Source organism: Puccinia triticina, chromosome 8A (assembly GCF_026914185.1).
Source record: "Puccinia triticina chromosome 8A, complete sequence".
In the NCBI taxonomy this organism is placed as follows: Eukaryota; Fungi; Basidiomycota; class Pucciniomycetes; order Pucciniales; family Pucciniaceae; genus Puccinia; species Puccinia triticina.
Window position 1 is genome coordinate 2634957 of NC_070565.1, and position 12252 is coordinate 2647208.

At 47.1% G+C, this 12252-nt stretch overlaps 2 protein-coding genes across 2 annotated transcripts; both read right to left on the minus strand.

The window, feature by feature from the left end:
* Window positions 1-4483: 4483 nt before the first annotated feature.
* On the minus strand, window positions 4484-8092 carry PtA15_8A236 (uncharacterized protein; the record flags this gene model as incomplete). Its single annotated transcript, XM_053171644.1, has 3 exons — window positions 4484-4819; window positions 4925-7676; window positions 7782-8092. The coding sequence occupies 3 exons, from the start codon at window positions 8090-8092 to the stop codon at window positions 4484-4486; spliced, it is 3399 nt and encodes a 1132-aa protein (XP_053022887.1).
* Window positions 8093-11115: 3023 nt separating this feature from the next.
* PtA15_8A237 (uncharacterized protein) lies at window positions 11116-11835 on the minus strand (the record flags this gene model as incomplete). Its single annotated transcript, XM_053171645.1, has 5 exons — window positions 11116-11153; window positions 11238-11303; window positions 11395-11484; window positions 11571-11627; window positions 11718-11835. The coding sequence occupies 5 exons, from the start codon at window positions 11833-11835 to the stop codon at window positions 11116-11118; spliced, it is 369 nt and encodes a 122-aa protein (XP_053022888.1).
* Window positions 11836-12252: the final 417 nt, after the last annotated feature.

The window sequence follows — 12252 nt, forward strand, 5'->3', positions numbered from 1 at the left end:
CTTGATGGCACTTTGGGACCCCGGCCGCAATGGAATTTCATGAGATAAAACCACTCCCATTTCCTGGGAGTGATTCCTGGTTCCAATTTCCTGTTCTTGAGCATTTGGGGGGAATCAAACTCCAGGTCCCAGGAAATTGTTTTTGGCGGGGGAAATTTTCCCTGGGAAGTCCGACCTGGAAGACTTCCTGGAGGTGGTTTGAAACCCCCTATTCCACAGGGTTGATTTCGGCCAACATGGGGCTGGACCCAAAGAGTGCCGCGTCTTTCTGGCACACCAGGCGGGCCCAACTGCAAATGGAAAGAAAGGTTAGCTCACCAATCACATAAAAAAGAATGTGAGAGGGGGCTTGGAGGCTTACACAACAGGGGCCTCACCACCACGCTGGCAAACGGTATACTGCGAGACAGTCCGGGAGGCTGGATTGAAATTCAAAATGATTTTTGCTAGTCGCCAGTCTTAGGAATGCACACCGGGCCTTCAGTGTGATGTTGTCCATGTGGGACAACCTTGCACCTATCTTGGCATTTGTGAGTGTTAGGCCGCCCATCAGGAATTGCCAGAGTTTGCGGGCACCCCGGTTGATAGTGGGTATGGCGGGGAGGTCACATAGAACGGCCGGGGGTTGGGCGTTGATGGTAGCCTTGATGGGGTGAGGTTAGGCAATGCGTGGGGGGCATGCGTGGTGGGGAGATAAGCGGGCTTGCTTACCATTACCAGTTCCTCTTGCCCGACCGGTAGAAAGGAGTGTCCAGGTTTCTCCTCCAAAAATTTTGGAGTGCATGGTTGGGCACTCCAATTTTTGGGGATTTTTGGAGGATACCATCATCCACTCCAATATTTTTGTTGAAGTGGACACATGTGCACACCAGAAATTTTGGAGTGAAGTTCACTCAATTTTTGGAGTGCATGAAGTAAATCTTTGGTGTGCATTTAGCCTACCACAATTTTTTTGGGGGTGTGCCTGTTGGTCCGCTTAATCTTAAACTGCTAATGGAGGTCATTGGTACTTCAAAAGCAGGCATCACATGCCTGACCAAGTTTGAAACCATTAATTATCTAGCCTTGATACAATAATGTTTCAGGAAATGTCAAGGTCCCTCCCATGGATCATTTCAAACCTAAAAACAAGGTAGCTTTTTGTTTCAGTGTATCCTCAAAACACATTTAGACACTGAAAATTAGCTAATCATTTGCATAGGATACATATTGAAAGGAGATTTGCTCCATTCCCTTTACTTCATGATTCACTCAATCACTCTACATATCAACTGATTGGAGAAATTTATCAAGTGCTCTAGATTCCATTATTTTCAGACTATATGAAAACTACCTGCATTTTCATATACATAGTCCAAAGGAAAGAAAGAAGATCAAGAGGCTTTTGTAGTTTTCCACAGCCATCTCAGAAAGCATGAGAGGGGGCACTTTTCTTTGTCTCCCAGTTTTGGTCAGCATTGTAGCCAGTGTTACAGATGAAAATTTCATACCATTCCCTTGTGGCCAGAATTTGGAATCCAGCACCCAGCCCTTTGCATTAACTTCAAATTACCATACTATGCACTTGGAGAGACAGGATGAATGCTTGAACTTTTTTGGCCACTCATTTTCACTTCAATCAAGTATCTATGACAGAAATTTAGAGGCTTGTGATTATATAAAACCAACTACTTTCACTGGACAGGATAATAATTGGAGTCAAAAGGGAGCTGAAAACTTTGGTGGGACCTGGAACAATCCAGAATTCAACTTTGAAGTACCACTTGACTATTTTAATCTTTTGGATGAGGATGAACCATTTTCAACTGAATTGCACAAGCAAGAAGTAAACCAAAATTATTCTCATGGTCATGAGGAATTTGTACCTGAAGTTCACAAAGCACCAGAAAAATCTGCAGGACATTTTTGCATAACTGATCCACAAGCTCATCTTAAAAGCCAGTCATCATGTCTTTTCCCAGACCCTGGGACTCATTCCTTTACATCAAAAGCTTCAAAAGATGATATTACACACTTGGATAAACAGGAAGAATCCTTGAATCATCATGACCTGCTGTTTTCATTCCAACCAAGTGGCTCTGAAAAAATTCTTGGGCCAGAGGTTGATGCCTTGGAACATATTGTTTTCACCAACCAAGATGGCCAACAAAATGGGGCTGAGAACTTTGCTGGCACCTGGAACAACTGGAAAAAACTAGAATCAACACCCTCAAGTGTAAAGAGTGATTTTGAAGTGGCACTTGACTACTTCAACTTTGAGGACAAGGATGTGACATCTTCATATGAATCAATCAGGGAGGGAATAGACCAAACCAGCTTCTATAATACTGAGTACCTTGCATCTGGAAAAGAAAAAACTTCCACAATTCATGACCTGTCTTATCTGCAAGCCCATCCAGAAAGTCAAACTTCACAGATTATGCCAATGAGAATGGAAGATGATGTAGTAAAGGATTTTTCTATTTTTCCAAATTCACCAGATCGTCATCCAGATTCTCTAATATTTGACCAGCTACTCCAGGGGGAAAGTGATATTTTTCACCAGACAGGTATAATGCCCTCCCAAAATGCTAGTCCTTTACTAAAAACAAAATTAGGAGGCAGCAAAATTGGTCCAGTCAACTGTGTCACAAACAAGAATGATTCTAAAGGAAACAAGAGAAAGCTTTATGAATCATTGGAATTTGCATCTTTTATGCGGCCTCTGAATCAAAAGAAGGAAAGAACTTGCAAGAAAACTAAAAAAAAAGGTCCAACTGAAACTTCAGCACAGGATGAAGCTAGCTTCAAGGTAACCAAGAATCCAATTTTAGTATCAGAACCATTCAAAACTTTTGAAAAAATCCAAACTGAAGCAATACCTTCAGAAAACCAAGATGAGGAAGATTTACCTGGAAAGATGATTAAAAAAGTTACTAAATCAAACATTCATAGAATCACCTGCCCAAACACAACCAAAAACATCCAAACTTTCATCAATAAAGAAGATGTTCCCTTTAACCCTAGATTTCCAAGATTACAGCTTCATGATATCATGAGATGTAAGAATGTTTATTGGAGCTATAAATCTGCTTTGAAAGAGATTTCACTGCTAACAATAAGCCTACCTCAAGGGGCATTTCTCATACCAGAACATAACCTCTTGAAAGCTTGTAGCATTGTGAAGAAGAAATGTGTATCTCTCTTTAACTTGAACACCAAAGTAGACTTGCCTAAGATTTCAGAAATGTTTAGAAGATTCAACAAAGAAGGTGCAGATATATGGTACAGGTATTGGAATGAACAAACACAAATTGATTTCAAAGGATATAGTCAACATAATATCAAACTATGTAACCTCTCCATGATTTTTCCAGTCTATCTACTTTTTGTAGAGCTTATAATTTTAATTTTGCCTTGGAAGAAAGAAGTTCAAGATCAAGATGAAATCAATTTGGCCAAGGAGCTCCAAAATGCAAGTGAAACTTTTGTAGGATTACATAATTATTTGAGGAACCCTTATCTAGATGCAGATGAAAGTATGAAGAGGAAGAAAGTGTTAATCTTGAAAGGTCTTGAATGGCCAGAACCATCTACTCTTTGGTATTTTCTTGAATTGTGGATGGAAATTCATTACAAGAATGTTTGGGACCACCTTGTGGACTCAACAGGACGTCTGCACCACTATGCCAAGTTCTTTTTCAGCAATGTCTTCTTTCATGGAATTGAAAATCTCACAAAATATCAAAAGGATCTGATCAACAAAATGTGACTTTTTTTGGAATTGTGTAGTTATCATTTATTCCTTTCCCTAATCAATTACATGACTGTGAATCATTCCAATCATCATTATCTGTAGTCCCAATTTTGATTCCAATATATCATGAGCAGATTGTATCATGTGTTGCAATGGTCAGACACTGATAATAGCACTCTTCACGTAAGCTAAACATCAGCAAGATTGAAATAAAGTTTATCCCATTGTGCCAGCCAATTTGGCTGGGACAGTATGCTGATGTATATCTCTCACCATGGTCATAGATTTCTTACGTGAACAGTGCTAATGTAAATGCAGGTGAGACAAAACAAACATCCTGGATTTCCATACATGAAAACAAGCTGATATATGCAGATTGATGAGAGATAAACATGATATGTATGTGCTCCGCAACAAATGATGTATAAAACTACACCAAGAAAGAAAAAACAGAGAAGGTTGAAAAATGTGTTAAGTGAAGCAGAAAGACCCACAGCTGAATGAAAGACAGATAGTAGCAAAAAGCAACGGTGTGATTTGTTTAGAGGAAGGATCATCAAACTTCGGCCAAAATTGAAGGTCTTGTCGAAGGTACTGAGATTCAGGGGGGTCACGAAATAGTCAACAAGAGGTTACTCAGATGTGGAGGGTAAGGCGAGCAAGGAAGGAAGTGCAGAGTGTCGATAAAATTAAAGGTAAAATTCAATCCGGAAGAGGGAGGGAGGAAAGAGAGAGGGGGGGATTAATTTATGATCTTCGGCCGTACAGAACCAGTTCCTGACTGCCAGGGAGAGAAGAGTATCCAGGTTGAGGAGAAGGGGCTCTACGTCTACGAGAAGATTGTTGCATTTGTCGGGATGAAGATTGAGTGCCTGATTGTCGTATTGTTAAGGCTTGAGACTCGCGTGGGGCGTGGGACGCATGGCGCTCCGATTGCTCGTCGGAACTTCCCGGCGCCGAGGATTCTTGCGAACCCGATGAATCGTGCTCAACTGCAGATTGACCCTTGGGCGGGAAACGAGCAAAGGCTTTCTTGGTTTTTTTCGGCACTTTGCGTCCCTCTCTTTGCCATTTAGTACTCAGCTAGAGGTCGAGAAAAAGAAAGAAAACAAACGGGGGTGAGCATACAGAAATCAATCTGCAGTGAGATTTTCATGGCCAGGCGTAATTAGTCAAATCCAACTCAACATTGACAGCCTTGTCCTTTAATTGGACGTTAGTCCTGTGAGCAAATCTGTTAGATTTCGTCCCATGCGGCCCATGTCTCTTGAGAATTTCGGCCATACAATTGGTTGCTCTATGCCACTTAGTCACTTCATAAATCAACAGGTTTTCTTCTTCCTGAGACCAGAATACTCGCTTGCGCCGGCCGTCCTCCGGAAGGCGGGAGACACTACGAGAGCCAGTTGAGCGAGGCCACTGTTGTGAAGGAGGAATATCTATACTGCTAGACCTCTCCTCCGTTGGCGCACGCTTCGGAATCGGACTAGGAGGAGGGGACTCGAGTTTTCGTTTCTTACTGCGAGACTTTCTTTGTTTGGTATGATCGCTGTTTTCGGATTCGTCAGCTTCGGTTGAGTCCATTGGTTGTTTCCAAGCAGCACCCGCACCCTTCTTTTGTTTAGATTGATTATTCGAGCTTTTCTTCTTGGCTTTTTGAACCTTCTGGCCCTCCTCCGCGTCAGTTAAAACGGGAGATCTGTCTCGGGGTCTTTTCTTGGCCTTTTGTACTTTCTGGCCCTCCTCGGAGTCAGTTGAAACCGGGGATCTGTCACGTGAAGATCGCTTCTTTTTAGGGTTCTCAGATGGCACCTGCTGTTTGAGTGAGCTGGAATGCTTGGAAGCTGGGGCAAGCCTTCCCCGCAGAGGCGGAGTCGGAAGTGGCGGTGCAGTTGAGTTCGAATCTGAATCATCGCTGTCGCCGGAATTGAAACCGCAACGTTGGCGAAAAGTCAAACGTGGTGGCACGGTTGGGGGTCGAGATTTTGCTTTTTTGGCGTGCTTCTTTGAGCCATGCGAATCTTGTGCAGCAAGAGGTCCATGAAGAGCACGAGACTCGTGGGGAGTTTGGGAGCTTTGGGGAGCAGGAGCATCTTGGGGAATAACGGAGTGCTGGGCATTAGGAGGACCGTCTTGGGAAACACGAGGATCATCGTTGTCGGGTGATGGTAGGGGATGTACTTGATGTAATTCATTATGAGCTTCAGTCGATCTATGGTAATGACCAGGCGAATCGGGCTCGGCGCGGGCATCGTATAGTGGACTGTTGCTTCTCAGACCACGTTGCTGAGGCGGAACCTCTGATTCTGGTTCTAGTCCATCTACGTTGTTGGGTCGAGATTTTGCTTTTTTGGTGTGTTTCTTTGAGCTGTGCGAATTTTGTGCAGCAAGAGGTCCATGAAGAGCACGAGAATCGTGGGGAGTTTGGGAGCTTTGGGGAGCAGGAGCATCTTGAGGAATAGCGGAGTGTTGGGCATTAGGAGGACCGTCTTGGGAAACACGAGGATGATCGTTGTCGGGTGATGGTAGGGGATGTACTTGATGTAATTCATTATGAGCTTCAGTCGATCTATGATAATGACCAGGCGAATCGGGCTCGGCGCGGGCATCGTATAGTGGACTGCTGCTTCTCAGACCACGTTGCTGAGGCGGAACCTCTGACTCGGGTTCCAGTTCATCTACGTTGTTTAAAGTGATATCAGGAGCCGCGTCTTTCAGTTGAGTATCTGTGTTTGTTTCCTCAGCGTCAAGTCCATCAACCTCAGAGGAATTTGGAAGCTCGGAATGCCTCCCATTATCTGCTACCTGGTCTCCGCTCGATCGGTCCGGCTCGGCTGAGCGATTGTAGGTCGCGTAGTTGGAGGTTGAGTTTGAAACCAAGGGAAAATCGACGCCTCCGGTTTCTCCGTTTGTATCTTCAGTGGCAGAGACAGCAAGCACATCGTCCTTAACGGGCTCATTTGAAGGAGGGTGTGACAGGTGTTTTGTAGAACTTGATGGTATCTTAGCCTGAATAGCAAGCTTATCAGCCAACGGGTCTCCATATGATCGGGCTGGTTCGACCGCATGATGAGTTGGCAAATTGATGGAGGCATCCAGGGTTTGAGAACCTGCGTTTGACTCCGGAGTGCCGGGGCTTTCCTTGGCGGGGTCAACTGACACTGACGTCGTTGACTGACTTTTTACCTGACTTGAAGATAAACCTGACTCTAGAGCAGCGACTTCCGGAGCATTAAAAGTCAAGTTCGCAGCAACGAACAAGTCTTCATTTGAATCTTGAGTTTCAGGACCAGCAGGCTCGCTTTCGTCGGCTGGTCCGATTGACTCGGCGGCCAGATCTCCGTGTGGCTGACTCGACTGGTCTGCCGGGGGAGAAGTTGGTTCGGAGCCTTTGAGGAGGTTTTCTATGTGACTGTCTTCCTGTGAATCTTGAGTATCCTGCATAACCAGATCGCATGCATCAAGTGGCTCGCTTGACTCCTGAGAATCATGCGAATCAATTCCACCTTTAACAACGGACTCGGTTGGCTTTTCAGTAGCGTTGATCCTGCCTTCGGCTCCATTCGACTGATGAGTGCCGTGTGCATCCAACTCGGTTTGCCTGACGGGTTTGCGTGAATCTTGGGTGCTGTTTTGTGTAGGGGCAGACTCGAACGTGATCTGACTGGCATCCTCTTGAGGGGCATTAAAGCGAAAAGGAGATTTCTGCCGAGTTGGAGGATTTGCAAGCGGAGCAGCTGCTGGGTTCTTCGGCAATTGCATTGGCGGACGAATTCCCGGGCGCTCTCCTTGTGTGACTAATGACGTGGCTTGAGGCGGTGGTTGCTCGATACTCAATCTTGTAGCTTTGTTACAGCCAGCCTTGACAAACAGCTCCTCATCCAAATCGAAGAGATGGTTAAGCTCTTGGATCACGTTGCTTGTTTTACGATTATCCGGTCTGAATTTGTCGGAAAAGAGGGAGGGGGAAAAGCATGAGCCCGAACGGGATATGTAAGATAGAGGATCTGGTCAGTGACAACGAGTGTGTGCATGAGCAACCCACGCGACTGAACAGGCATGTCCCTCCTCCCATCCGTGCTTAGGGTTCTGGAGCTGAGGCTCGGTAGGGCTGACAGTTTGAGACAGCTTCGATCGACCGGCCTGGGTGGAATCTGGGGCAGGACAGGGTGGCTCGGGGACCAGACGATTAAGGGAATGATGATTGTGATCCGAAGCTGCTGTTGACCGTCCCTGAACGTTCTTCTCTCCTGTCAGCGTATCTGCATTTGCTGGTAGTGGGGTGGGTGCTGCTCTGGCCTTGAGTCTTGAGCTAGTCCTACTCGCTGTTGCTGTGGATTGCGGTCTGCTGACCATGTTTTGGTGAGTAATGCTGAGGAGATCGGAAGTCGAGGAAGTGGATATGTGAGTGGTCGCTCTCCAATTTTCTGTTGGAGATCCCGCGCCCGCACCCCCGTGGGCCTGCATACAATGCCCCGCACCTCTTCTCAACGACCCCGACAGGAGATCAGGTTTTCGTCGTCGGAGTTATACTCAAAGTATTTCAGACTCTGCTTGGCTCTAACAATGAGCCCTTGCGGGACCCACTCGGGCAGTTCGCGCCCATCAGTCAAGTAAGGAATAATCAGAGGCCAATTGGTCTCATCCAGAAAATCACCAATATCATTGACGAGCGAAACTTGAAAGATCGCTCCGCCTAGACAGCGCGTCCGGAACAACATTCTCGGCGCCTTTTTTATAACGTATTTTGATATCCATTTCAGCAAATTCCTCCAACCAGCGGCAAAGCCGCTTGGAAGGAAGCTTCTGGCTTTTCAAATAGACCATGGAAGCGTGGTCAGTGTATACAATCATAGTAACTACCGCACCGTCCAAGTAAACATGCCATTTCCTCCAGGCATGGATAATAGCAAGCAGTTCCCGCTCTTGCGCAGGATAAGTAATCTGGGTCTTGTTGAGTTTGCAAGACTTGAAGGCAACGGGGTGCAGCCGGTCGTCGTCGCCATACTGCAAAAAAACAGCTCCAACCGCGAAATCAGACGCGTCGGTCTCCATAATGAAGGCCTTCAGCGTATCAGGTGTGAGGAGGATGGGCGCAGAAACCAATGCCTCCTTAAGCAGAAAAAATGCCACGTCATGGACGGGCTGCCACAGGATTGTAGCGCGCTTTTTGACGCCTCCGGCCGTCAAATCATGAAGCGGCGCCGCGATTTTGGCAAAACCTTTAACGTAACGGCGATAAAAGCCGCAGAGGCCCAATAAGCACCGGACATCAAACACTGTGGAGGGCCGAGGCCAAGATTGAATGCTTTCAATCTTCTCCTTCATTGGATGGATGGTATTAGAACAAGGGTCGGGCTTTAGGCACGCCACAAAAATGCCGGATGCACGCCAAAAAAGGCGTGGACTCCGGACCACTCCAAGATTTTTGGAGTGGAGGATTGTTCACTCCAAAACCAGCCCCCATTTGGAGTGCCCAACCCGGCACGCCAGGCTGGTATGGAGTGAACACCTTGCCACGCCAAAACCAGCCCCCCCTCGATGGCCGGTCTGCGCCGGCCATCGAGGGCAGTATGTACACTTGATGACCGGCACAGGCCGGCCATCGAGGGCAGTACACTCAATGACCGGCACAGGCCGGCCATCGAGCGGACACACCCCTCTCAATGACGGGCATAGACCGGTCATTGAGAGACACACTCCTCTCGATGACGGGCATAGACCGGTCATTGAGAGGACAGACCCCTCTTGATGACCGGCATAGACCGGTCATCGAGAGGATACATCCCTCTCAATGACCGGTCTATCCCAGTCATTGAGAGGACAGATCCCTCTTGATGACCAGGATAGACCGGTCATCAAGAGGACATGCCCCTCTTGATGACCGGGACTGACCGGTCATCGAGAGGGATCTGTCCTCTCAATGACCGGACCGGCATAGACCGGTCATCGAGAGGATACATCCCTCTCAATGACTGGTCTATCCCAGTCATTGAGAGGACAGATCCCTCTTGATGACCGGGATAGACCGGTCATCAAGAGGACATGCCCCTCTCGATGACCGGGACTGACCAGTCATCAAGAGGGATCTGTCCTCTCAATGACCGGACCGGCATAGACCGGTCATCGAGAGAATACATCCCTCTTGATGACCGGTCTATCCGGGTCACTGAGAGGACAGATCCCTCTTGATGACCGGGATAGACCGGTCATCAAGAGGACACGCCCCTCTTGATGACCGGGACTGACCGGTCATCGAGAGGGATGTATGGTGTTGCAAGCGCGTCTGGGCACATACCCAACTCCCGCTTGGCCGAGTGCCTCCGGAGGTTGGGTATGTGCCCAGCAGGCTTGATCGGGCAGCTTGCGCGGGGGGAAGAGCTTGGCACACAGCCAAGTCCCGCTTGGCCGAGATCAAGCTCTGGGCCGATGGCAACACGCCGGTCATGAGACACCAGCCCTCGTCTCTGCCTCAAAAGGCAAGAACAACGTGCCCTTGGGAGGGGAAATGTTCTCCCTTCTTGACATCGCACATTGGACATCAACAAGGGAGCTTTGCCTTCTCGATGCTTGTATTGATCATCAAGAAGGGAGTCTTCCCTTCTCAATGACCGGTTTGTAGACCGACCATCGAGGAGGGAAACTTCTCTCCTTGATGGCCGGCACAGCGTTTGGCGTGCGTGGCACCCTTGCTTGAAATCGGCCCAGCGGGGCTTTGTGCCAAACCCCGCCCACTTTGCAATATGCCAAGCGGGGGTTGGGAGTGTGCCAGGTGGGCTTGAGGATTGGCCAAGTGGGCTTTAGCGTTGGCCACGCGTGCTTGGCCTTTTTTCGGCCAAACTTTGGTGAGTGCCCAGACGGGCTTGCAACACCATATCCTCTTGATGACCGGTCTATCCCGCTCATTGAGCAGACACACCCCTCTCAATGACAGGTACAGACCAGTCATTGAGAGGGTGAATTTGTTCAGGGGGAGGAGGATAGTTTACTATCTCTCAAACATCAAGCTATCTCAAGTAGTCTGTCAAGTATTCTCATTATAAACACCATAGTTTTACTACTACTGTTAATCAAAAGAGTTTGCAATTAAAAGACCTCTACAAACTACCAATTCAGGCAACAGCAGCTGGGAATTGGGAAGTGAATTCATTGGATTTTATTCCAAAAGTAAATAACCTCTCATGAACTTACAGCTTTGACAAAATCTGGGCATGGGGGGTTAAGTGAAATAGCTCCCCAAGACATGATTTAATCAAGGTAGAAAAGAGAAACACTTGGAATTTCTAAAACGCTACAAATGATATTCAAGGCGCTAGGATAATCGGCACCCAAGATAGAAATGTGCAGCGACGTAGGCTTCAGATTCAACTATAATGGGACTAGGAAGTGATGGCGGTGCATCCTGAACATACAAATTCTGTGGAAAAAATCACTATCAGTTCAATTTTCTCCATTTTGATTGAAGGTGCGAACAATGATAATAGCCTTACTAAACACTCACTTGAGTTGGGATCTACCCCTGTGCAACTGTACTGCTTTGTCTCTTTACCAACAACATTTGTACAAACTGCGGGTTGAGGAGCCAACAGATGATTCCGATTCATTCAAGCAATTGATTTAGACAAGCCAGTGGAAAGGCATATGAGTCCACCACGTACTTTTTGCCGCTGCCCCACCGCGTCCAAACGATTTGGAGCAATATTCTGTGGTCTTGGTCTTTTCCGGGCTGACGGTGCAATCGGTCGCAGCTGTTTATCCAGCGCGCAAGACAGCTTGTTTTCAGCGCCTATACACTATCTGCCTATCATGCTGAGAATCAAGCAAATTCACTTACTGTAATATGAGGTGCAAGGAATGGGACAGTTGAAAGAGCCTTTGTTGGCATCAAAATCTGTGTTTTCAGAGGGGATATCAGTCTCATTTATCATGAAGACGTACACCAAAGTTCAGGGAATACCAAACAGTTAAATGTGCTGCTCACGTAGGAATGTTGCGTTCGTGGGGTAGTATCTGTAAGAATTAGTCACGTCCAGCGCTTGTGCTACACTGAGCAAGCTAATGATCAAGCAAACCAAACCGGGTATACCTGTCTTTATCATGTTAAGAAGAGTTGCAGAGATAATGTGCGTTCTTGGGCTATTGAGCTATTGCAAACTGTTGTGGAGTGTGTCTGCTGACGGGGAGGGGGAAGGGGCACAAGCAAAGTCAAGCAACAGACACGAGCTTGTTACTTTACAGCGGACATGGGGCGGGGAAGGGCGGGGCTGAAGCTGGTTGAGTGCAGCATTCTCCCACAGGGATCAACAGCAGATCCATAAAGCCTCACCCCTGCTAGATAGCCTTCATGACTGTCACACAACGGCCACGGTTGACGGGTGCTTGACGAGAGGAATCATGTTGGTCTGCGGATTTTCAATCCCCTTTGCCCCAATTGTGGGGCTAAGGAAACGGTTTTTCATTTCATGAACTTCTGTCCGAAATACAGAAGCATCAGGGTGGCCTTACAAAGACACCTT